Source organism: Leptonychotes weddellii, chromosome 10 (assembly GCF_054177405.1).
Source record: "Leptonychotes weddellii isolate Sample4059 chromosome 10, ASM5417740v2, whole genome shotgun sequence".
In the NCBI taxonomy this organism is placed as follows: domain Eukaryota; kingdom Metazoa; phylum Chordata; class Mammalia; order Carnivora; family Phocidae; genus Leptonychotes; species Leptonychotes weddellii.
The window spans coordinates 112971088-112997599 of NC_138378.1; the positions used below are offsets into that span (position 1 = coordinate 112971088).

Genomic DNA, 26512 nt, shown 5'->3' on the forward strand with positions numbered 1-26512 from the left:
GAGAACCGTTCCGGCCGCAGAAAAGGCCCGCCCTGGAGCGCGCCGCGCGTTGCCCAGGTTCAGCTGGACCTCGCCTTCCGCAGGGACCCCGCCTTCCGCAGGGACCCGTCATCATCATTAGCCGTGCTGATGGTTTCCGTTTACTTAGAGCGTGCCATGTGTCACCAGGACCACTTTTCCACACGTGAGGAACCAGACGTTATGTGATGAGGGGCACACAGTGGCCCAGGATGATCTGACACTAAAACATGGCCCTCTCCGCAGCCTCTCTGAGCACCCCCAACCTCTGAAGATGAGCACCCAAGACATTCACTTAATGCTTTTGATTTGGGTCTCCCAACCTCCCTGACACGGGGTCTGATGTACTGAGCATTCCAAGGTTATTTGACTGCCGTGCCTTTTTGACTCCTTTCTCTTTGCAGAGTGAGAGGAAGAGTAAATGAATGTTTAATCCTACCCACACCTCCTGTCAGGTAGTGTTAGTATTTTTAGATGAGGACCGAAGATTCAGGAAAGTTAAGTAACTCATCTAAAGCCACACACAGTTACTACGAGGCAGCGTGGCGTCTGAGCCTTGTGCGCAATCACTGCCGGGTGCGTGCTGTACCATCTTTAGGCTGCCCCAGGATGACACGAAGGAAAGTGAACCCCTCAGGCAAGATGCGTGGACGGAGTTAGAAGTACAACTGCAGGACCCCCACTTCCTGAGTAACCTGTGTAACCTTAACAAGTCTGGGCTTCCGTTTACTCATCCCTAAAATACCCATGAGTAATAGTACCTGCCTGATAGGATTGTTGGGAAGATTCAACAAAATAGGTAAAGCATAGCGCGTGGTGATGATATGTGTTAGCTGTGTTACTGTTACATGTAACAGGATTCACCTGAAGCTCCAAAAGCCAAGGCCGATACATTCCGTTCAGCCCTGGAGCTTCACACCTCCAGGGGGCACCACTTACATTATATTCTATAACCTCACACATTTTATATATATTTCTACAAATGATACCCCTGAGAGTTATGCAATGTAGCAATTCTGAATAGATGCCACATTCTAAAGACAGACATACGATCACATACCATGCAGGATTTGCCTTTAGCCAATCCCCACATTAAATGTGTGAAAGGATTGAAAGTATAAGAAAAAGATTTCTCTGACGAGAGTTGTTGACATCCTATGGCATTTTTCCTCTCTCAAGACAAAGTGTTTTCTAGGGGACTACTCAGAGAAGTTTTGATCTCTGGGCTTTGGGAAGCATTAGACATGCTGTGTGAGAAGCTGTGGCAGGCAGAGACAAAGGGAAGGACAAGGCTGCTGAGGGAGCAGGGCACGTTTCCAACACCTGTGGGGGAACACGTGTGACCTTTCCCCCAAGGGCTCCCTGGACCTGTGGGAATGGACTTGAAGCTATCTTCAAAGGAAATGTGCTCCAAAGAGCTGCCTGGAGAAGCTAAGTGACACAGCAGGCAGGCTCCCAAAGAGCCCTGTTGAATTCCTACCTTCTAAGCAGAGGAGCAGTATCACCTGCCTCAAGTGAGTTGCACCGGGAAGATACCAACAAGAGATTCTCCAAGATACCCACAGAAAGTACCCCCTCAGAGAATCAACCTTGCACATGACTGAACCAGAGAGCCCCAGAATCAGATTACATGGCAACAGCCAGATGAAGGTAGGTATCTCCCCCAGCACACATGACTTTTTCCCTCTCCAGACACCAGAAACAACAGCTAATGGGATAGGGGAGAGCAGAGACTGGCCACACACTCCACCCCATTGCCAACCCGGGGAGGGAGGAAGCTACAATTTTGGTTCAAGTTGTGAAGTTTGATCATTACACTGGACTTGCTTATTTAATTAAAGAAATGAGGCTCTCATTGTGATGGAAGAAACCAGACCACTTTTCATTATCTGAGAGTAACCAGAAAAGCTTTGGAAGATGCCAGAGGCTCTATCTAGGTCAGGGAAAGAAATAGCCCATAGAGAGGGTTTGAAGGGAAGGAATGATGTTTTCTGTTTATGCTCTATCAGGTTTAGCTCATTTAATATACTACTTTAATAAATATCAGTGGGGGGTGGTGTGTGGGGGTGTGGTAATACCCTGAATAATGTGAACTGGGATAAAATGTGATTGGCTACCCACTTTGGCAGGTAAGGACAAGGCCAGGCAAAGAAATAACAGGCAACTCCTTCACTAAACCAAGAGACAGAGGATGAGTGCCCCCAGTCCAGTATGCTGCTGGTCTACTCTTCCCAGAACAAGCTGATAACGTGGAGGCCTACTATCAGGGAAAGTCCTAGAATCCCAGAAAACCAGCCACTCCTAGGTCTTTAGGTGGGATGACAACCACCAGCAGGTGGCGCCAAACTGCAGCTGAGCCTTGGTAGAGTTTGCACTGGATTTAAAACTGCTAGCTGGGACTTTCCCCCCACATTTATTTCTAGAACCTCACATAGAACCCCACATTTTATGTATTTGGGTCTTTTGAACCTCAATAATCATTGAATAGGAATTCAATGATTCTAAATCATTGAATGGTTCACTAACGGTTCAGTGAATCATCTAATGGTTCACTAAAATTATGAATTTTAGTACATAATCCATGTACCCAGAAAGACTGTGCTGTGTATTTTCAAGAACCTACGGTTGATTTTGCAACTACTAAGACAGGCCTGGGAAATATGCCCTTCAGAAACCCAGGACAGTGTAAAGAGAAGGGGTCCAGCGAAGGACTCTGTCAACTGGCCACCTGAAAGCCACACACAGCCCCCTTCCTCCTTGATCTTCTCTATTATACAGACTGGGAGATAGAAAAGAAAAGAAAAAACTAATCACCTTTGCCGACTCCCCTGTAGAGAGGGATAGCCATGAGCCCCGGTTCCGCCTGGAGAGATGTAAATGGAAGTCCCATGTAGGGACTCTTTAAAAGATAAAGACCTGACTGGCACGTGCTCTTCTTCCTCCTGGGACCTGGACGTGGTGCCTGGAAAGACAGCAATGCGTCATGCAGATGAAAGCTTCATGCTATGGCTATTGAAACAAAATAGGAGGAGGTTGGATCCTTGATGACAATGGTAATCCAAGTTGCCAGCCCAGGTCTGGCTACCTCTAGATCTCTTGTGGTTTGAGAATGCCTTATGTACTTAAGCCACTGATAATTCTCTCTTGCTTGCAACCTAACACATTGCCAATAGGTACAGAAAAGAATGGAGATGAAACATTCATCGGTATGGATTTGGTGTAATGCGTCATTCAGAAAATGTTTTCAAATGATCTAGGATAGAGCAATAAGCAACCAATTGTGGCTCTAAGGAGGAGACATTTTTGGCCTGGCTCGTGAAGGCACCATCAAAAACAGTCCTTGAATACCTGGTCATTTCCTCACAACCAAAAATAAGAATGAAATGTGTCATATACAGTGACCCTGAATCCAGCCTAGGAAATAGAAGTCAAATCAGGTTGTTTACTTTGACCTTTTGATTGACACCCAACCCCCTCCTCAGATCTCAATCTGGTTCTTGATAAAGATAAAGCAAGCTGCCTAGCTCCTAAGGATCCAACCCCCAAGACGATGGAAGCAGTAAGGGAGAAAAAGTTGTCTTAATGTAAAAGAAGTTGATCAGAAAATGCGATATCTTCATGATACAAACCCAAGTCCTTCTTCATATGATACAAACCTACCCATCATTCCGTACATGAAACCACAAGCTTCTGCCTCCTCCAGTGCTGCCCAGGGAGTCTACCCTCCCATCCACAGGTTAGGAGAAGAGAGGACTCTAGAGTACTTGGCTCCAGATCCTGAATCCTGCTATCAGTAAACCTCATGTGGCCAACCTTCCAATAGGAAACCCCCTTCCCTTTGATACAGTTCATAGTTGGTAAGGCTCCTGAACCCACCCTCCTTAGTATGGCACACACCAGACCCTCCATACCCAGCCTCCTGTTTACTTCCAGATGATGACTTAGGGTCATTTCACCCTCCAGCAAATTAAATGATGGAGGATTCCTTACATACACCAGATTGCCTCTTACAGCTGTGTGTTTTCTTATGCTGCTTCCTCTCCCTAGCATAGCCTTTCCTTTTTAGTTTCGGTTATCTCTTGCTGTGTAACATCCATTCCAAAATGAATACAATAACCAATGTCTTTGCTTATGATTCTGTGAGCTGCCTTCAGCAGGCATCTGGCTGGGCTGGAAGGTCTGAGAAGACTTCACTGCTGTGAGCTGCCTTCAGCAGGCATCTGGCTGGGCTGGAAGGTCTGAGAAGACTTCACTGCTGTGAGCTGCCTTCAGCAGGCATCTGGCTGGGCTGGAAGGTCTGAGAAGACTTCACTGCTGTGTGTGGTGCCACAGTGCTCCCATTCATGGTCTCCCTCTCTCCACAGGCCAGCTTGGATCTTCTCACAGCAAAACTCGTCCCGGGAAGACAGACTTCCCATACGGTAGCTGGGCTCCAAGAGGATGTGTTCTAAAGATAGAAAGCAGATGCTGCATATTTCTTAAATCAGCCTGGGAGGTAGTAACTGTCACTTTTGTCACATTCTGTTGATTAACACAAATCATGTGGCCAGCCCAGATTCATAAAAAGGGAAAACAGACTCAATCTTTTGAGGCAGGGATTGGCAAAGAGTGTACAGACATATAAAGTATAACCACCCCTATCTTCTCAGCAAGCTCCTGGTTGTTACTGAGATTCAGCTAAGCTAGCACCTAGCAGCAAATCCTGTTTGATGCCAATCCCCAGCTAGCAAATACTGCTAGTTTGCCCTGATATTTATTCTCTTTTTCCTTAAATTTCTGACTCTTAGTTGGACGTATGGCTGCCCAGAATAAGGACTCCCCAGCCTCCCTGGGACTTAGATATAGCCATATGCCTGTGTTCTGGCCAATGCATACACAGAAAAGGCTCCTTAAGAGAGGTGATATATTCTTCTTGCTCTTCTTCCTTCCTGTTGGCTGGACTGTGGACATGATGGCTAGAGTTTGAGCAACCTTACTGAACCATGAGAAGAGAGCCATATATTGAGGATGGCAGAACAAAAAGGGAGAAGTAGCTTGAGTCCCTAGTAAGTGGCACCATACTAGCCAAAACTGTGACTCGAGATTTCTTACATGGGAGAGAAATAAACATCTATCTTACTTGTTTTGGGCTCTTTGTCCCATACAGCCAAATCTAACCCTAATTGATATATCCCCATTAGGTATCTCTTGCTACAAAACAAGTTGCCCCACAATCTAGGGACTTAAAACAGTAACCGTTTATTATCACTCACAGTTTCTCTAGAACAGAAATTCAGGAGCAGCCTGGCCGGGCACTTCTGCTGACAGTCATTCTTGTTATTGTAGTCAGTCTGCTGGTGGGGATTGCAGTCATCTGAGGCTGGGGAGGGAGGCTCAGTTTGTAAAGGTAGCTCGCTCTCATGACTGTGTGGCTGTTAGCAGGAGGCTTCTCTTCTCCACATAGACCTCTTCCTTGGCTGCTTGAATGTTCTCAGGGTATGGCTGCTGGTGCCCCACCCCCCAAGCCCCGCTCCCTTGCCACCAGAACAAGTGGTCCTAGAGAACAAGATAGAGTGTGTGATATCTTTCATGGGCTAGCCATCAAAATCACACAGTCACTTCTGCAGTGCTTTATTGGTCACAAAGTCGTGTTCAATGTGAAAACACAAAGAGGTGTCAGTGCCAGTAGATAAGGATCATTTGGGGGCCATCTTAGAGGCTGGCGACCACACCCCCTTGCTTTCATAACAGACCCCTGATCTATTCAAGTAGCAGGTGGTAATCCCACAAAATCAGGAAACAGTATTTTCATACAGCATCATTGGGACAAATCATGTTCCTTCCAGATCAGCCATTGTTGTTATTAAATTTGTTGGCCTTAGCTTAACCTGTTTTTCTCCATTTGCCTTACTCAGAAAGCAGTTTGGAGACAGGGAGGTTCACGCTTAAACATCCTCTTTTTTCCCTCTGAATTTCCTGTAGCTTCTAAGCTGAGCAACAATCATTGAATTTTATGCTTTGGTCAAAATAAGCTGTCAGAAGCTGGTCCAGATCTATTAGAATGCAACATCATTCTTGCTGCCCCAGCATTCGCCTTATGGTGCAGGAACCAGAGAGGGCCTGGCAAACAGACATAAATCCAGAGATCTATAATTCTCTATCCCCTGAAGAAGTGGCTATAAAGTCCATCACTCCAGATATACGGGGAGAGGGAGACAAAGGACAACCCAGATGAGTTCCAGAGGGACTGTAAAACAGAAAAAGAGATCTCACTAACAGTGTCGGTCTCATTATAAGCTAGCCAGGAGGGACAGGATTTATGGTTGGGTGCTAACTGGCCGGCAGGCAATGAATGCCACTCTCTCTCCCACGCCCGACATCTTGAGTGCTCATCAGCCCCTGTGAGTGATGCTGATGGCTCTTGGGGAGATGGCATGACACTTGGAGCCTGAGCAAGAGAACATGGTCTGGAGGTTGTGGGTGTTTAAGAACAGACTGTGCACCAGAAAAATGTTCTGAATCCAGCTGCCCAGAATGTGCCAGGACCCCTGAGTTCCATTACCCACAGAAGAGAGCCATTTTGCATCTGCACACAGGCTTCAGGCTTGCTTTTTCAGCCTCCCTCCTGGTGTCCTTGCTTCCCGGCACCCCCTTCCTGTCTGTGAAACTGATCACAGGTTTTCTTGTTAACAAGGTCTGTGATTTTTATTTAAAGCTGGCTGAAACAAGACAATGTGCTATATTAAAAAAAAGCAGCAGCAGCAGCAGCAGGGGCAATAAGAAAGATGGCCAAGAATTCTTCAAAATGCCTGGAGAAAATAATTGTGAATATGGAAATTTATACTACCTGGTCATAGGTTCCTATGATATTACAATAATAAGACTGGGAATTCATGGCAGCTGCTTTAAGTATAGCTCTGAATAGTGATGTTCCAGGTACTTCGGCTGCATAACAAATTACCCCAAAATGTAGTGGCATAAAATATCCATTTATTATGCCCATAGATTTTGTGGGTGAGGAACCTTTGCAGAGCACAGCAGGAATGACTTACCTCTGTTCCTCAATACCTATCGTTTCAACTGAAAGACTCAAAGCCTAGGCATTGGAATCATTCGAAGGTTCCTTCACTCCCATGATGTAATTGATGCTCTCATGTCATCGACACCCTGGCTGGGGCTGTTGGCTAACTGTGGCCGCTCCATGTGACTTGGACTCCCTCACAACATAATGTTTATACTCCAAAGGCAGCATCCCAAGGACCAGGTCATCTTTAATGACCAAGCTTCTGAAGTCAAGCAGTATCCCTTCCTCCCTATTCTATGAATTGAGGCATTTATAAAGATCTGTCCAGGTTCAAGGGGATTCTAGATATAACCACTTGAAACATGAGTGGTAGCATTTCATTACAAGAAAAGCATGTGGGACAGGGTACAAATTTGTGTGGCCATGTATTAGAGTTCTCCAGAGAACAGAACCAAAAGGATGTATATATATATATATATAAAGAAAAAGACTTAAGAAATTAACTCATGCAATTACAGAGGCTGGTAAGTTCAAAATCTATACGATGGGTTATCAGACTGGAGAACCAGGAACTGCTGATAATGCAGTTCAGGTCTGAAGGCTGTCTGCTGGCAAAATTTCCTCTTCCTTGCGGGAGGTCAGCCTTGTGTTCTGTCAAGGCCTTCCACTGATTGAATGAGGCCCAATGTTACCCAGACAAGTTGATGTATAAAATTAAGCACCGCAAATTAGCCCCTTGTCAACTTGGCCCCCATGTGTATCTTCTTAAACTATACTTAATCTCCAAACAAAGACAATGACAAGGTCACACTCCCAGCTAACATGATACAACTGTCCTGTGTACAACTGAAAACTCACTAACCCTTTCCCCAGATGAGGATGCAAAGTCCTTGCATGATGTTTACTCTTCTTGGTATCTTCTCATTTGAATACCATTATGTTAAGTTAACAATACTTAAATACTAGGACATAAAATAAATACATCTTATGTTACATGATAAAGGGATAATAGAGGAAAGGAAATATATTTGCTTAGCATGTATGTGTAACACACACACATTCATAACAAAATAGGGAAGAAATACGACAATTGTAGTCACATTTCTGAAACTGGTCACATGGTCATAGCTATTTTTTTTTTTAAGATTTTATTTATTTTTTTTGACAGAGAGAGACACAGCGAGAGAGGGAACACAAGCAGGGGGAGTGGGAGAGGGAGAATCAGGCTTCCCGCTGAGCAGGAAGCCTGATGCGGGGCTGGATCCCAGGACCCTGGGATCACGACCTGAGCTGAACGCAGACGCTTAAGACTGAGCCACCCAGGCGCCCCTAGTCATAGCTATTATTTACAGCCACTTTCTTCCACTACACATTCCATATTTCCCTGCCCGTGTCTCATACCACTGTTGCCACAATATCCTACTGGTTACATGGGCAAGCCCTCTTCCCTGTGGAGGGAGCTACACAAGAGCATGGATAAAATGAGGCTGGAATTGTTGGTGGGCATTTTTGGAGATGAGCTCCTACACCTGAACATAACAAACATTTCTCCATTCTTCAGATGTCAAGTTCAAATCATCCAATGGATACAAATAAGGCTACAGCAGTTGGACCCGGATTCGATCAGGGAGGACTATGTCTGTCAGATGAAGAAGATTGGTTTAATCTGCTAAGTCAGTGCTTCCCAACCCTCAGTTGCCTCAGAATCTCCTGGAGGGCTTGCTAAAATGCAGACGTGGGGCCCTCCTTCCCAGAGTTTCTGATTCTGTAGGTCTGGGGTTAGTAGACCTCTCATTGGCATGTCTCACAAGTTCCCAGGTGATGCTGATGCTGATGCTGATGCTGATGCTGCTGGTCTGGGGACAACAGTTTGAGAACCACTGTTGTGGGTGAAGCAGATTTAAAGCAAGCAAGGCAGTGATATGATCAGATTTTCATTTTATATAACTCTTTCTGGGGGTCTTGTGAAGAATGTTATCCCAGTAACACACATAAGAAGTAACTGAAACTTGAACCAGGACCATGAAAGAATGTCAGACAGGAAGCGACAGGTAAGAGCAATATCATTAAACTGGCAGTGTTGGATTTGACTGGGGGCAGCGTGGCAGGTAGAGAAAGTGGGATAAATGAGAGAGGAGGAAAGGCATTGGTACTACTCCTGAGTTTCTAGTGGGGATAACTGGGTGAATGGTGTTAGCATCAGTTGAGAAAAAAGATTAAAGGCAAGGCAGCAGGTTGGCAAACAACTCTATTTCTTTTGGATGCTGCCAGTCACCTCCCTTTGGAGCCTCTCCACTGGGCCTCTCTCTCCAGTAGCATAGCCCGGCCTTCTTGGCAGCTCAGGAATCTAAGAGGGAGAAAACAGAAGCTGCTAAGCCTTAAGTCTAGGCTCAGATGTAAGAGCAATCATGCACAGACCCAATGCAGATTCAAGAACAGGGGACATATAAGCTTTATGCATCCATTCAAGGAACTATATCCCCCCATGGAAGGACTGGAAGACTTGCGGTCCTTTGGCCTAGACTTCTTTCCTATTTATGTGGGTTCTGATGAGAAAAGGGCAGAATTCCATACCTGCTCTTTTCCCTCCCCACCCTCCACTCCTAATTTTTATTTGAGAAATCTTACCTAATAAATGCTAAGGCCAACAGAATAAGTACCATGCCCTACCTGCTTGTTTAGAAGAAATTTTTCACCTGCACATTTATACTTGATTAGGCCACTGATCTTTAAACTCAAGTAGATCAGAATTACTCTGGGGAGCTCTTTCAACTCAGATTCCTCGGTCTTGCCATCAGGAATTTTGATTGCTCCCATCTGAAATGGAGTCCAGAAATGTGCATTTAAACACGTTTTGATGGATGTGGGCATCCCTGGACCACATATGTAGTGAGATGATTTTAGAACTGATTTTTTTTTAGAGCTTATCTACTTGGTCATGTTGAGTTCATGGCTTTATTCTTAGATGTCTACTATATTATTTTATTTATTTTATGTTATATCTTATTGTATTTAAAACATTTTTTTTTTCTCACTTCTTGAATTGTCAAAGATGAAACGAGCCAGACACTGGTTAAAGTGGTAAGGACAGGTTTTAATCAGTAATACATTGTTGCATTAAAGAAAGTCCAGAATGAACTAAGTAAACTTTGATTTATACAGGCTTGGCTGAACATTTTAAAAAGAAAATCAGGGAATAGGGAAGGGAAGCGGTGGAAGGTTAAGCAACGTCAGGGAAGTGAAAAATTACAAAGGGTTGGTCAGTGTAAATGCATTTTAGGCCATCTGTGTTAGCTGGCAATTATGGAAGTTAGGATTCTATCCTTACACAGAGACTTCTAACACAGAGGCCCTGTCCTTCCTGAGGATTACATTTCAAAGGAAAGCTTTCAGGTCCTTGAGAAAGACACTCCTGAGTTGCAGGAAATATATATATATATATATATATATATATATATATATATATATATATATATATATATATGTATATATAGTATATATACACCTCAAAGGGACAGAGGGAGGATTCACCATTGTAAATTCATTTTAGGGAATGAGAATCGGTGGTCAGGGGCCGCCAGGTGTTGGCTAGAACAAACAGTTCTAGCTTTTTCAAACAGGCACATTGGGGGAAGGGGGACACTGGGACCATCTTAGGGATGTATCTTGAGGTGTTAGAAAATTTTTTTAATGTTTAAGCTTTTTAGTGGTGGGAGAAGGGGGTGGACAATATCATTTGTGCTGAGAATCTACATGTTTTATTTTTATTTTTTAAAGATTTTATTTATTTATTTGACAGAGAGAGACAGTGAGAGAGGGAACACAAGCAGGGGGAGTGGGAGAGGGAGAAACAGGCTCCCTGCTGAGCAAGGAGCCCGATGTGGGACTCGATCCCAGGACCCTGGGATCACGACCCGGGCCTAAGGCAGCCATTTAACCGACTGAGCCACCCAGGCATCCCAGAGAATCTACATGTTTTAATAGACCCAAGAGGAAGACTCAGAGGAGGCACCTGGCTGGCTCAGTCAGAAGAACGTGTGACTCGAGGAGAACATCTAGAGTTTGGTCAGAATTTTTGTCAGAACAATGCCTTACTTTAGGTCTTCTACTTTAGTTAGGAAACCAAGGCACAGATAGATTAAATAATTTGTGCAAAGCAATAGAACTAGTCAGTAACAGCTGTTATTCAAAAGGAAGTTTTTCAGAATCTAGAGTCTATGCCAGAGGCAGAGAAGGAATTGGAAGATTGTACAAGTCAAGATCCACTGGGGTGAAGAGATGCCATTCTATAAATGTACATTCACTGAAAAACTATTGAGTTTCACCTCTTAGGTTCAATGTCAATTCCAGAGCAATTCCTAGCATATCACTATATTTGACTTTAACATACTGTTTTATTCCTTGGTGACCTAACTTTGGTAAAGATTTGTGTCTCCCCTTAAATGCCTTTAATTTTTCTTTTGGTTAATTTCTTTAGGACTTAATTAGGTTGGAAAGCTTCTTTTAAAATCATTAATCTCATGTCTGTATCAGAATATAACAATTTAAACTTAAAAAACTGAGAGTTTAACACTGAGTATACATTTTTATCTAAAGAGAAACCTAAAATGATAAGGACTTCACCAGGAAACAATTCACTGCATGAAATTCCACTGAAGAGGTAACATCATTAAAATTGGAAGACATTTAATAATTCTACCTCAAATGGTTCTTAATCCTTGGTGTTTAATTTAGCTTTGTAGAGGGTGTCCAATCCTATGTAATAGCTTCTAAAAAGTTAGTACTTTGCTCTACCAAACACATTATTAATTCCTCATCGGCTTCATTGAATCCTTGTTCTGTTGGTTAATATTCCCATTGTAGGTTTCCATTAGCAGAAACTCAAGGATAAACTGGACTTGACCATAATTTCAATACAACTGTAGGAAAAAATATAGCTCATAAATGGGCTATCCAGAGAAATTTTCCTTGAGAAAATTACTATTTTATCGGAGAAAATAAATGACTTATAAAAGTTGCAGTTTCTCTTTTAAGCAAAAAAGGGTTAATCTATAACAGTGGGAAAATAACCATGAAAAATTCATACAGTCAAGAAAAATGTATTCAGGGCCAGCCTTCAAGCTGGGTTTATAGAGATTAAAAAGCTGTCGTTCCTGTCCACAAAAAATTACAGTATTTAGGTTCTATAGTTGCCTTTTGAATTCTTGAATTATTGGTGTTATTTGAGACCCCCTAGGTGTCCCCAGACTGTGGACAGGAATGGTAGTCATCATCCTAACATGAAACACTGTCATTTCACTGGTCTTACTCTTAGCTGGTGACACAGGACCCTCAGCCTTTTGTAAACTCCCCTCCCAAATATTTCTGGGGAGCCCCAGAGGTGTCTTCTACATGTTGACAAACAAGACCATTTCTTTTGGATGCTGCCGGTTGCCTCCCGTTGGAGCCACTGTTGAGCTGCTATTTGTGGTCTGTGCATCTGAGCTGCATGGCTATTTGTGGCAAAGCTGGGGAGAATGCCTACCCCCATTGTGTTTCCCTCTGTGAGGTTCAGGAGGTTCATTTCAGATAATGGGTCAGACAAGACGTCCTGAAAGACTCTTACAAACCCCAAGAATGCTAGCTAGAATATAAAAGCAGAAACACAGCCTTTAAAATAAGTGGATGAGTTGGTCAGAAGGAAAAGAATCACCGAGTCCTGGCAACAGCCAAGAGAATCCACAGAAGAAGCAGTGAAGTCATTATAGCCACCTCAGGGATGAGTTTAGATTTCAGGGCAGGTGATAGAGGTGCGGCGGGATGGAGAGGCTGGGTCAAGGCCTCAGACTTGTGAGGAGAGGGGAGCTGGAGCACTGATCAACCTACAGAAAATTAGGATCCATAATGAGCAACCCTATTAGGAGATAAAATCTCCTAAAACAGAGCCAGACAGCAAATAAACTTGTCTGCTCAGCTTGGAATCTGAGTGGCTCTAGAAGTCTCCTTTGAGAATTTGTGGCCACAGCCTGCCTGAATTTACAGTATTTGTAACATCTGAAATAATTTAGAGTCTTAATTTAAAGGAGATCCAAGTCTCACGGGTGCCTTGCAAAAATGAAGGCAAGTCTTTCCAGGGGAAGGCACCATCCAAGCCAGAACTCCAAAACTGCTCCCAGAATGGATTCCAATTCACAATGACACACACACAGAGTGCATAAAGAAACAAGTCACCATGAGCAAGAGTCAGCAGGAAATTAAAAAAAATTAGATATTAGCAATATCAGGTAGGGAAACAAATTATGTTTGATATATTTCTAAAAGTAGGAATGGGAACATAAGAAGTAACACACTCACCCTACACAGGTGAAAAGCTAAGTTTTTTTTTTTCCATTTTAGCATCAGTACATATATAGTAGTGCACTCTGTCCTGGTGGAGCTTACATTTTAGTGAATGGGGACAGACAATACAAAAATAGAACAAAACATACATTATATAGCATTGTGGGTGATAAGTGTTATGGAAAAAAAAAAAACAACCCAGAAGGTAAGGGGGATCTGGAGATTTGGAGTTCAGGGAAGGTGGTTACAAATTTAAAAACAAGCAGTCAGGGTAGGCTTCCGGAGAGAAGGTGACATATGAACAAAAACTTGGAAATGAGGGAGAGAGAGAGAGACAAATATTTGGTAGAAAGCCTCCCAAACAGAAGGAACAACTTTTGCAAAGTCCCTGAAGTGAAGTGTGCTTGTTGTGTTAGGGCCAAGGGTGAGGAGCAGGAGTGAGGTGAGAGAGTAAGGGGAGTAGGCAGGTGATATTGGGCAGGCTTTGAGCATTTAACTTTGAAAGAAATGGGATCCCTAGGCTTCCCAGCTGAGGCTTTTAATTGCATTACTGCCTAATGCATCTTAATGGATATTATGCAATGTAATTCCTGCAAGAAATCTTCAGTATTTGTGTTTCTTTTGAGTGTGACACAGTGCTAATTTCTTGTACACTGTATATTCATTAGGGTTACGATAGACTCTGCTTGCAAGTATAGGGTTTTCCACATAGAGGCATTTGTTAAATGAATAAATGAACAAATGAGGCTGGCATTTTAACTACCTCCCAGTAGGTCCTCAATGTATTATTTCAAGTTTATTGCCTCCATACCCTTTTCCTACTGGGTTATATTCAGCTGCCTGTTCTTTCAACTATGTATTTTTCTGCCTGTCTTTGCTGACCCCATTCCCCCTTACTTGAGATACTCTCCCCAAACCTCGATTTGATTCAAATTCTACTTAATGTTAAAGACCAAGGACAAGCTCCACTCCTCTTGATTCTGTTAACTTTGTTGCCTTTTCTGAGCTCCTATAGCATCATTCCTCTGACACCTTTCATTGACTTTATCTATTGAGTTGCATAATTTTGGTGTTTATTTAAAAACCACTGTTTGCACTCTCTTTGTATTTGGCTACAGATATACAAATGAAAGCTAGCATCTTGGATACTTTACCATTTTTGTTTTACAGAAGCTGGCTGGATAGGAGGGGTTCAGACTTGTTTATCTCACGCAGATTAATAAACAAGGGGTACCCCGGGACCGGGACCTAAGTCGTACCCCTGACAGGCAATAGTCACTGTACTTCCTACTCTTAAAAGGGTTAATCCAGCATTTCCTTTCCACGCCCAGTTAACCACACCTCCTTCCTGTGAATCAAAAAGACAGTGGCCTGGGAAGTTTGTCCCTTGCGAGATGCCGTAGTGGCCCTGCTTCGGTTGCTCGGCTCCCGGGCGAACATGGCGGCCTCCGAATCAGTGCCGGCTGTGAATCCGGCCACCGCGGAGAGCGAGGAGGAGACGATTCTCTATGACCTGTTGATCAACACCGAGTGGCCCTCGGAGACAGAAGTACAGGTGAACCAGGCCCCTCCAGAGCTGCGGCCAGCTTGGCGCGGGCGCTGTCCGGGCAGAGTCACGTAGCTGGAGCCACGTAGGGTGGTGGAGCTGGGTGGGAGGGGGAGCAGGGCTCCGCCGCTTGTGCTGTCGCCCTGGCAACGGCGCCGCGGATTTGTAAGAGGGGTCTGGGTCCCCTAAAGCGGGAGGTACCCGAGGTCCGTCCTGGGCTCCCGAATTCGGTCGTCCGGGCAGACCCTCGGGCTCTGGGGCACGAACCTTCCCATTCCGGATCTCAGTTTCACTGTCTGTATTTGGAGGGGAGGCACAGCTGCTGCCTGGATTCTCGGTGGTCCTTTCCGGAGGGCGAGGCAAGAGCTGACCAGGGCTGATCCTCATCTGCAGCGGGAGAACTTTCCAGGACCCTACAGTCGCCTCAGCATCTGGAGGGCCGCCGCGGAGTGCGGCATCAAACCTTTACCCCTCCTTGGTGCTGAATTGCACCCATTCCTGTGTATTTCAGTAAACAAGCATTTAATATGCCAGTGTGTCGGTCTGTGTCCCAGATAAGTACGTGTGTGTCCGTCCACGTCCCAGATACTGTGTCGGGCGGTGGGCATAGAAAGGTGAATAACTTTTGTAGTATCTGCAGTCTAGATGGCAGACCATCCAGTAAACCTTTTTCGTCACTTAGTATAATTGCGCTGTGATAGTGGTATGAACAAAATGCCCCGACAGGGATGAGTGAGGAGCTGCTGACCTGGGGTTGGGTTCCTTGCTGAAGAAGGGGTTCAGGGGGTTGGTAACCTTAAGTGGACCTTAGGGTTTTCAGTCGTTGGGTAGAGAGGGGCCTCCCAGCACAAGGTGAACAGTAGGAACCAGGAACCCACATTCGTTCAACATGTTTACTGAGTGCCTGTCATTGTTTTAGACTGCGAGGATGCAACAAGATTCAAAAGGACTTTTATTAAAGATCAGGGAGTCCTGACATACGAGTTCTTTTTTACATCTTTCCCGTTTCTTTACTGGAGAAACTGCTCATTCTCCTATCTATAAAGTTGGTAGTTTTTCTTTAACCTCCTTTCCATTGCAGTTTTTGCTTGTCTTGAATTCTTGAATAATGTATTCTTTCAGGCTGTACATCTTGTTTTTCAAGTATATACTTAGTTTCTTGTTTGTCTGAACAGTGTGAATATTGTAGGGTATGTAGCTAGGAGGCTGTGGCTGCTGCTCTTGGTCAGAAAAGTTTGCATAGTCACTCCTTAGCACTGGTTAATTACAGGAATGTTTCAGAATGCTTAACATTATAAATTGATTAAAAAAAGTACAGCGTCAACTTACATTGAAACCTCATGGCACTTTTTTTGTTTTGGTTTTGGTTCTATTGATTTCACCTGCCCAACTTCAAGCTCTTGGAGGGCGATTACATCGGATTCATCTTTATAACCCTCCCCAGGACCGAATTGTGTATTACTGATCAGTGGATAATCAATTCATGTTTGTGGAATGAAATACCTTTTCTGTGCTTTTAAGCTGTATCCGTCTGCACTTACTGTATGTCCATGTTCCTCTCTTAACAGCACATTAGTACATCTTATTATTTGTAGTGCCTGCTATTGTTTAGCTTATTGTTTAGTCTATGCTTAGGAACTATTTAATGTAGCAGTTGTATATCAGCGTGCGTGTTAGTAGCATTTTCTCTGTGGATATACAACAAATACTCAAATTTGCCTCCAGGTACGAGTTTATTAATCCATACGAGCACTTTTCCTGCAAGCAAAAATTATTTTAGGCCTTTCTAACCCACCCAAGTAGACTGCTGAACTGGCAACCAAGATGGTCTTTTCCCTTGACTTCTTCTGTCTCTGGACTGGTGTTTCGACATTTGGTGTTTGAGTTTCCAGCTTCAATCCTTGTCCTGTGTCCTGATGAATGCCTGTAACTCTACCATGCTTACTTTTGCTTTCACTGTTTTCAGTCCTGCTTCTACTTCTTTTGTTTCTAAATAGCGATTTGTAAATACTGGTAACTTGTACCCTGCACTGAGTATTAGCAAAGAAATGTAACTTTACATATTGTATAAGTACTAGTAGAAAATTCTCAAATGTAATATTCTTTTTTCCCATTGCAGTCTAGAGGCAACCGAAAACATGGTGCATCCTTTATCGTCACAAAAGTGATTAGAGGTAAGTATAGCTTATTTTTCTTTATACAATGATATAGTTAGATAATTTTTTCATTTCATTTATAACTTCGCTGTTTTTGAAACTTTAGGAATTTTATTTATTTATTTTTAAAAAGAGTTTTATTTATTTCTTTGTCAGAGCACAAGAGGGGGGAGCAGCAGGCAGAGGGAGAAGCAGGCTTCCCGCTGAGCAAGGAGCCTGATGTGGGACTAGATCCCAGGACACTGGGATCATGACCTCAGCTGAAGGCAGATGCTTAACTGACTGAGCCACCCAGGTGTCCCCAAAACTTGAGCAATTTTAAAATGTTCTTTAGACTTATAGAGCCTGATAAAAATGAATAGCATACATTTTATCCGATTTTAATTTTATATATGTGTGTATTTTAATTTTAAGTGGTTTACGTGATGTTTCAGCGACATCTGGTCAGAGTTATTCAGATTAAAAATTTGATTAACCAGAGCATTCATGTAACTCCTGACAAAGTTTGCATATGAGCTCACAGTATCTGAGAAAATCTTGAGCACTGGCTGTATTACGTTGCTGCTGTGAGAACTTTATTTATATTTATTGATCTAATCCTTTATTAGACCAGCAAGGTAGGTGCTGTTATGACTTCATGTTTTTAGATGAGGAAACTTGTCCAAGGTCAGTCATTTGGAATTTGACTACATGTCTTTCTGGCTCCAGAGCTCATCCTTGTAATAACTGGTGAATTTGAGCTACTTCTAAAAAGAAGATTCGGTTTCAAAGGAGTTAAGTGCTTGAAATTAACTATAATTTTATCTTCTCTTATAAGCACTAGAATATTCAATTTTCATTGTGACATATATTTTAAAATTTTGATAACTTAGAAAATATACACAAGTAATAAAATTCATTTAGAGAAATTCAGAGAATATGGATAACTATAAATTCGAATGAACAATTTTCTCATTTTACCACCTGGAGAAAATCTGTTACCCTTCAGACTTTTTTTCATTGATCTACACCTACATGTTCACACTCCCATACACATTTTAAATGAGATTATATAAAGCGTCATTTGTCAATAGTGTAGTTAATCTTAAAAGTAAAACTGTCAGTTATTCTACCAGCAAAAGAGGGTTATTCAGGAATAACAGAATTGCAATTCAGAACAAGCAAGTTACAGTAAAACTATAGCCAAGTATAACAAACAGAGGAGAAGAACATTATTTTCTGGAGGAGGAAGTTGGGAGGGGTTGTTCTGAATGAAAGCCCATTGAAGTAAAGCATTCAGGTGATGATGGTTTCTTACCGCCTGAGTTGCAGGGGGAGTCCATTTCTTGTAGGCAGTCTGATGGTACATTGGTACATCTCTTCCTTCTTGGGCCCTATAACTGATGATACTTTCCTGTTGATGATTCTTCTGTTGAGGCCTGACACTTCCTCCTATAATTGATGTTGAGTGTACTGCTCCCCCTTCTAGCCTCCCGACTCTACTTAAGTGAGGTGTCCCTTTATTTTCAGTGTGTTAGAGATTTTGTTTTCCCTGGACTTGTGCATTTTAGGTTGTTTTTTTTTTTTTTAAACCTTTGCTATAAAGTACAAAATAATATCTTAATTTTTATACAAATATTTTGGTTTTAAAGGGTGACTTCTACTCCTTGGTTTTATTGAAGTCTTTGGTGAAATTTAACATTTCAAACCACATTTCCCACATCTCAAACCACATTTCTCACATTTCCTTTTTGTACTGTTAGGAAATACTTCAAATGTTTGAGTAATACAAACTTGGGACTTAACATACACAAATGTATGATCTTATAAAAGTTATAGTGTATATTAGATTATATACCTTTAAGAATTTTGTTCTCCATATTTTGTAATGATTCAGTCTGCAGTATATTTTAGATTTATCGTCAGTGAAACTAATTGAAAGCGATTCCTAAAGATTAGCTGATTCATATTTGGTTTTGCTATTTTTTATTACAGATCGTTTATTATTTTTACGCCAATACATCTGGTACAGGTAAGTGTCCTTCAGAGAACAGTATGAACGTCAAATGCAAATATTATCCTATTTAGGACTTAAGTTTTCAGAATTCAGTCCCAGATTGTGGTACAGATGCTGACATTCAGGTGAATGAAGTAGACCTTTTCAAACAGTTGATATACTGACAAGGTATCTCAGTCTACTAAGGGTAATTTTCGTCCTTTAGTCATTATTCAGAATATCTCGGGATGACTTCTGCTTTCTCTGATGAGTGTTCTCAGCCTTATCTTGAATGCCCACATGCTTGGGGAGCTTTTTAAAAACAATTTTGTCATAAGAATAAAAAAATTAAATTAAAAAAAAAATGTTTTGAACTGGGAATGCCTGGGTGGCTCAGTCGGTTAAGCATCTGCCTTGGGCTGAGTCATAATTCCAGGGTCCTGGGGTCGAGTTTCATGATGGGCTCCTTGCTCAGCGGGGAGCCTGCTTCTCCCTCTGCCTGCCGCTCCCCCTGCTTGTGCTCTCTTTCTCTGATAAATAAAATCTTTAAAAAGTAAAAAAAAAAAAATAAATAAAAACAATTTTGTTCTTATTGTATCAACAATTCTTGAAGTCAATATTCAGTTGCTGTGTATCAAGGAAGGTCCTTTAGGTTTCAGTTCTTGCGTACTTTTTAATTCTTTTCAGTGTTAAGTCTTTTTAGGCATGGTGTAAGTGTTCAGGCTTAAAAGGAACAGAGAAATGATCGTTCTGACAAATGATATAGTTCTGCTTTTAGACGGGTGTATAGGAATTGTTTTATAGATTTATTTAACACAGATTGTTTTTTCCTTAAGGACATCTAATCTTAAAAGCTCCGGAGATAATAGGGTTTTATAAAAGAGACCTTTGACTCTTCTCTAGGATTAGCTCTGAATTTTTTCTGCTGTGTGTGTGTGTGTGTGTGTGTATAGATTTAATTTCTTATTTAATTTTATCTTGTTTTTTTGGGGTGTGTGTTCAGTATGATAGGGTAAAGAGATGAGAGCTGAGGGAGGGGTAGGGACGGGGAGGAGTATTTAAGAGGTAGGCTGTTTTTCCTGAGCTCACTGGGTGATCTAGCTTGATAGTCCTAAACATCTTAGGGAAGTGTGGGCAGAAAATATGTCAGTATAGGTCAGTGCCATGAAGTGATTATTTAATCTTCCGATATGTTACTTTCATAGGTAACATAAAGTTAACTGAAAAAAGTTCAGTTTTTGCTCTTGAGTTTATAGTAATTAAACTTAAAGGTTTTGGGGCAATATTTGTTTCAGGTAGCTTTTTCTTTTTCTTTTAATTATGAAGTATTATAAACAGACTGAGAATTATAGACCTTTTAAGTCCGAACAAGTTTATTATGGTATTATCTGCATGTGAATTAGGCAGTTGTTGCTGTTTGGTTCAGATAGGCTTCTCTCTCTTTTTATGCAAAATGTTACAACTCCTTGCCCCCCCACCTCCCTTCCCCACCAGAGGAAATTATCATCCTCAGTTGATGGTATTGTTCACATGCATGTTTCATATCTTTGTTATAATATTTCTGTAACTACCATGGTATAAAATATTTTGTGTTTTAGAAATGAACATAAATATGCTGAATGTATATTACTGATACTTTTATCCTACTTTTTTGTTTTCTAATTTCCATGGTGTTTTTTTTCCTCTTGTTTTTTTTTTCCCCCACCAGCTTGTTTTCTTTATTTTTCTTTTCCATCTATTTTCTTTTCTTTTTTTTTTTTTTAAAGATTTTATTTATTTATTTGACAGAGAGAGAGATAGGGACAGCAGGAACACAAGCAGGCGGAGTGGGAGAGGGAGAGCTGGCTTCCTGCTGAGTAGGGAGCCCGACTTGATCCCAGGATCCTGGGATCATGACCTGAGCCGAAGGCAGACGCTTAACGACTGAGCCACCCAGGCGCCCCTTCCATCTATTTTCTTGATTTCCTCCTGCCCTGCGTTACTCCCGATTTGTTGTATCTGTTCGTACACTGCCGGTGAATCCTTTCCTCCTGTCTTTGGTGAATGATGTTATTGTGAGCTTGTGCTTGGCGATTCTTGCACCACTTGAGTGAAGTGAAATTGCAGTCTGATCTTGCATGTAGTAAAGGTTTGGGATTTTTCTTTCTCATAGGGGATTTCATTCCCATCCTCCCACAGACCGAATTCCAGACTTAGATGACATTCCTGAACAATGCGCGCCACACCTCCCCCCATGGCGAGGTTTGTCTAGTCCTTCCTCCTTTCACTGAGTGCAGTCATGTCAAGGGGTCAAGGGAGGTGCTGGCCTTGCTGGAGTCCCCCTTTCAGCTTCTGTTCTTTCTGTGCCCTGCAGCTCCTTTCCTGTCCCAGGTGTTACCTCCTGTTTTGAGTTCTTGTACCTGTACCCAATTCGAACTTTAAGTTCCCCTTTCATTTCTAGCATCTGAAGATTTCTTTCATTCTTGTGAGTTTAGCTGTATACCAGAATTTGTTAGACATGAGTCAGAATTTCTTTTTTTTTTTTTTTAAGATTTTATTTATTTATTTGAGAGAGAGAGAGAGAGAGAGCACATGAGAGGGGGAGGGTCAGAGGGAGAAGCAGACTCCCCGCTGAGCAGGGAGCCCGATGCGGGACTCGATCCTGGGACTCCAGGATCATGACCTGAGCTGAAGGCAGTCGCTCAACCAACTGAGCCACCCAGGTGCCCGAGTCAGAATTTCTAGGTGTGTGTAACAGGAAGGGTTTCTTGCAGGCTCATTCTGCTATGGTACTGGTATCTTCGATATCTTTTCCTTAGGAAGGACATAAAATTTATGTTTTGAACATACCACCATGTTTTTCTGGAAAAAGAGATATGTATGTGGTCAAATTTCAGATAACTAATTAGTAACTCTTAGTTTTGGGTTTACCAATATTCAAATCTTATATTCGAATGGAAAAAAAATCTTATCTTGCTATAGCTCTGTATGCTATTTATAATATTTATTTACTTATGTGTGTCTTTCATGATTAGATTTTAAGTTAGCTAATGTGTTGTTTCAGCCCTGTGCCTTTTTTGCTCCCTGATGGACTGGTTCGCTTGGTTAATAAACAGATAAACTGGCATTTGGTACTTGCAAGGTAAGGTGTTAAAAATTTATGTGTTTCTCTACTGGGATTAGCACTTAGGTTTCATTATGGATATTAATTTTGGGGACTTTTGGCTTGCAGTCTTGATTTTATTTTTATTTTACTGTATGTGAATTCACTTTGTCACATATGATTGGTATCTTTTAAATGTATTAATTCACCTGTATTGAATCATTTTTGTGTACACTTCGGTACCTTTATACTCCTTTAGTTTTAAGGTCAAAAGTTGGATAATTGAAGATGCGAAAGCATTTAAAAATGATTTTTAACGTCTTAGAGTCATTCCATCTTTGTTGAAGACCGCTGCAAATATTCACATAGAATTTTTTTCTCTCTCTCGGCCGTGAAAGCAATGGAAAACTTTTGGCTGCTGTTCAAGATCAGTGTGTGGAGATCAGGTAATTGTTAATATTATTCATATTTAAAACTTCCCTTGAGAGAGATCAGGTAATTGTTAATATTATTCATATTTAAAATTTCCCTTGAGAAAATTTTACTTGATTTAGGGGAACTAAGATTTTTGAAGGGGCATATTTAAAGGGATTTTACCATTAACTCGCATAATTTTGTGAGGTGTCAAACACCACTTACGCCAATTACAGGACGAAAGATACTTTGTTAGAGTAGCAGGGCCTACTTCCCCACATCAGTCTGCTGTCACCTGTGAAATTTCTCAGGAGACCAGGCATATCTTCAGAACTCTAGAAGTCACTCTTGTTTGACTGGTTACTGCTAAGTCAACTGAAGCAGATACTCAAGAAGGTATTGAAGTAGGGACTACTTTGCTCTGTTGGCATAAAGCTGTAGATGGAATATGAGTCTGTGAAAGACAAGGATTACGTATTACTTGAGACCAGTGATATTCTGTCATCTTGAGACATTCAGTGGTATTCTATACACATCTAGAAGGCTTCTCTAAGCTGGGCTTTCCATGTACTTTATTTTTTTAAATTTTATTTATTTTTTTTTAAAGATTTTTTTATTAGAGAAAAGGCAAGGGTGGGGGGAGGAAAAGGGGAAGGGGAGGGAGAAGCAGGCTCCCCGCTGAGCAGGGAGCCTTAGGCAGGGCTGAATCCCAGGATCCTGAGATCATGACCTGAGCTGAAGTCAGATGCTTAACCAACTGAGCCACCCAGGTGCCCTTCCATGTATTTTATTTTTAAGTAATAGATCAGTGTGAAAGAAATAGCAACAATAGCAACTAACTCAGGAAAACTAGTTAATTTTGGGGGGGGGGCGAAATTACCAATAGCAGACAAAATGTGTTGCGTTTCTAAAATTAGAGGCTACTTCTTCAGGCAAGGTGTAGCTCTTGGTTTTTTAAAAAATAAGCAATGAGACTGAAATTTCAGGATGCCTAGATACCAGTCAAAACTTTCTTCTGATACTTTATTATTCTTGACTAAGCATAGTATAATGAGCATTCAGTTGTTATCACACTGGTTTTAGCTTTTTGTTTTTGTAATTTCTTTTTCTAGTTATCCAAACAGACCTGGACCCCTCAACTTGTGGGGGAGTAGACAGAGGGTTTGTCTGCATTGGGGCATCAACTTCAGAAGTGGAGGCTTTGTTTCATGATCCCTCTTACAATCATCAGGGTGGAGATGATTGACAATAATGACAGCTTTTCCAAACTACATTACTTAATTTGGCACGCTTTGATAGGCAGGTCCCTCTTTTTTAACACAGCATCAGTAAGCATCAGGCTGACACAATTTTTGAACTTCCATTGTTCATAGGAATGGGCAAGTACTTGCTATTCTGTTTGTTGCAGTAATGTGAACTGTATCTTTTTGAGAAATGTGCTTATGGTGTGACTTTACAAATAACCGTTAATTGTCAAAATTTCCGTCTTCCATGAAATGAGAACATCAGTGGAATGATTTTAGGTGTTAGGGTCAGAATGTGCATGTGGGGATGGAATTGATACTTAGGCCAGTGAAGAAGAGTTTGACCATGGGTTTCTGGAATTCGTTAATAAAATTTTTGATGAGAAGAACAAAAAAAAATTGCTTTTATAAAAGGATTTGCTACTGGATTGTTAGAATGTAAAATATTTATAAAACTTGTACATATATCCAACTCCAGGAATTCACTCATGTATTTGAGACTAAGTGGTGAGGGAAGATTTCTAGGCAACGGAAGTGATGCTCATCAAGATCTTATTCATCTAGTGTGTAATTTGCAAAAGCTTTTGATAACATTATTATATCTAAGGAGTTTTACATGGTGAGGCGTGAATTCCACTAGCAAGCTTTTCAGAAACACACTCCCTATGGACCCACCCCTCCCCCTCAATGGTTAGGTACCAATCCTTTATGCTCCTGAAATCAACACTATTATACTTAACGATAGGCTGATGCTAATGGTGTTGGGCATTCTCTTGTAAGTGCTTTGCATGTGTTAATTCATTTAATCTTTGCAGAAGCCCTGTGAGGTAGGCATTGCTATTTTTCTCCATTTTAAAAATAAGGAAGCTGGCACAATATGGCTAAATTACTTGCTTGAGGATTTGAAATCTACCATTCTGGCTTCAGTGTTCCTGCTTTTAACCCCTAATCTATACTACCTTTTGATCATGTTGTTTAGCCATATATGCTTGTATGCTTACATGTGGGTTTCCCCTGGTATAGTTAGGGCCACTGCTTTGCACAACTCCAGGGTTGTCATTTACTTAAAATTCCTTGTGAGTGGGATCTGGTGTCTGCAAGTCCAGTTACACTGTGTGTTCCTTGGAAGCGGGCCCTGTCCTTTTTTCCTAGCAGTTTATTGAAGATTTTATTTTAGAGAGAGCTAGAGAGAGAGAGAGAGTGAGCATGCACGAGCAGGGGGAGGGGCAGAGGGAGAGGAAGAGAGAGAATCTCCAGCAGACTCCCCACTGAGCTTGGAGCCCAGTGCAGGGCTTGATCCCAGGACCCTGAGATCATGACCTGAGCCGAAATCAGGAGTCAGATGCTTAATCGACTGAGCCACCCAGGCGCTCCTCCCTAGGAGTTTATATTTCCTTGAACATAATAGATGCCTGGTTAGTGTTTGATGAATAAGTAAGGTGTTTGTAAGTGGGATAGAAGAACCAGAGGCTGGGAGGACATTACAGGGCATAGTCCACTGACTTGCTCAGAGTTGGCAGTCAGTTCCTCTTGCTGAATTGATAGATACACTTCGTAGTAATCTGAAGGGAAGAGTGTTTGAGCAAAGATGTGGAATGGTTAGCAAAGAAAAAGGGCAGGGTAAATCCTCAAAGTAAACCTGATGCACCGTGGCTGTGCCTGAGTTTAAGATCTTTGTTTTCACTATTCCACGTTTGTTTTTTGTGCTGTGGTGAAGAACACATACAAGGCAAGATTGCTCAGTAGTGCTAGTAGTGGGTACCTGGTATTCGGTCAGTATTTGTTGATTGTATTACAATATGAAAGATTGCTCTAGTGTTCAGGGTCATTTTTCGATATTTGGAAGCAGTCATAAATAGGAAATGTTTTTGAGGAGAGAAAATGCAAAGCTGAAACACGTGTTAGTTGTAGTTCAGAGAGAGCCCTGCCTTTTGCAAGATCATACCAGGGCTGCTGGGCCCCAATGTGTTTGTAGTGGGTGGCAGGTGACTCCGGTCCTTTGCTCTGATACGGCATCCCTAACCTGCTTGTGTGTGGAGCTCACATGGATAAAAAGCGACTTCTTGTGAATTGCTACTTTAATTTGTAATTTGGCAGTAATTACATATTATAAGTGCTAATATGTGTTTCCTTTTTTCCTAAATAGTGAAGTAACAGTTTCTTATTATGGGCTGTTATAAATACAGGGACTAATTAGGAACCATCACAGAACACAACAAAAAGCATTAAAATAAGGGACTCATAAAAAAAGGCACTCTCCCCCAAATTTGCTTAAGTGAATATATTTATGAAGTTTTGACAGAACCAAATTTATGTCTCTCTCCCTCCATTTCCCCAGCAGAAGAGCAACTATTATTTGTGATGATACTAAGGATGTAAGTAATAAACACTGACTTAAGTCTAGTTGGTGCTAATTTATATGTATTTATATGAGTCTTCTTTAATCTTTCCCTAAGCTATGAAGTTGCTATTACCCATTCTATTTTACTGAGAGGAAATAAAACTCCTATTGAATATTTTGTCCAGGTTACCCAGATGAGCTGAAATCAGGTCAGCCTCACTTCAAAGACCATGTTCTTTCCACTGTATTCTACTTGGAGGCTGAATAGTCAATTTCTTGAAGAAAGTTATTACCATATTTATAATTGGCTTTTGTCTGTCATATTCTTTTTTATTTTTATTATTTTATTCTTTTTTATTTATTTATTTTTTTGCAGAACGTGCCCTCTTTAATACCCATCACCAGGCTAACCCAT

The 26512-nt window shown here is 41.6% G+C and overlaps 1 protein-coding gene across 5 annotated transcripts in view; it reads left to right on the forward strand.

The window, feature by feature from the left end:
- Positions 1-14722: 14722 nt before the first annotated feature.
- Positions 14723-26512, forward strand: part of NBAS (NBAS subunit of NRZ tethering complex) — a 310311-nt gene continuing 298521 nt past the window's right edge. For 3 of the 5 annotated variants that reach the window (XM_081797175.1, XM_081797176.1, XM_081797177.1), the window contains exons 1-5: positions 14724-14894; positions 17005-17059; positions 19016-19052; positions 22060-22137; positions 22497-22544. In XM_081797175.1, the coding sequence (XP_081653301.1) occupies positions 14778-14894; positions 17005-17059; positions 19016-19052; positions 22060-22137; positions 22497-22544 (335 nt within the window). In that variant the 5' untranslated portion in view covers positions 14724-14777. Of the gene's footprint in view, positions 14895-17004; positions 17060-19015; positions 19053-22059; positions 22138-22496; positions 22545-25883; positions 26132-26512 lie in introns of those variants that run through there. The other 2 variants (XM_081797179.1, XM_081797178.1) reach the window with 2 other exon arrangements.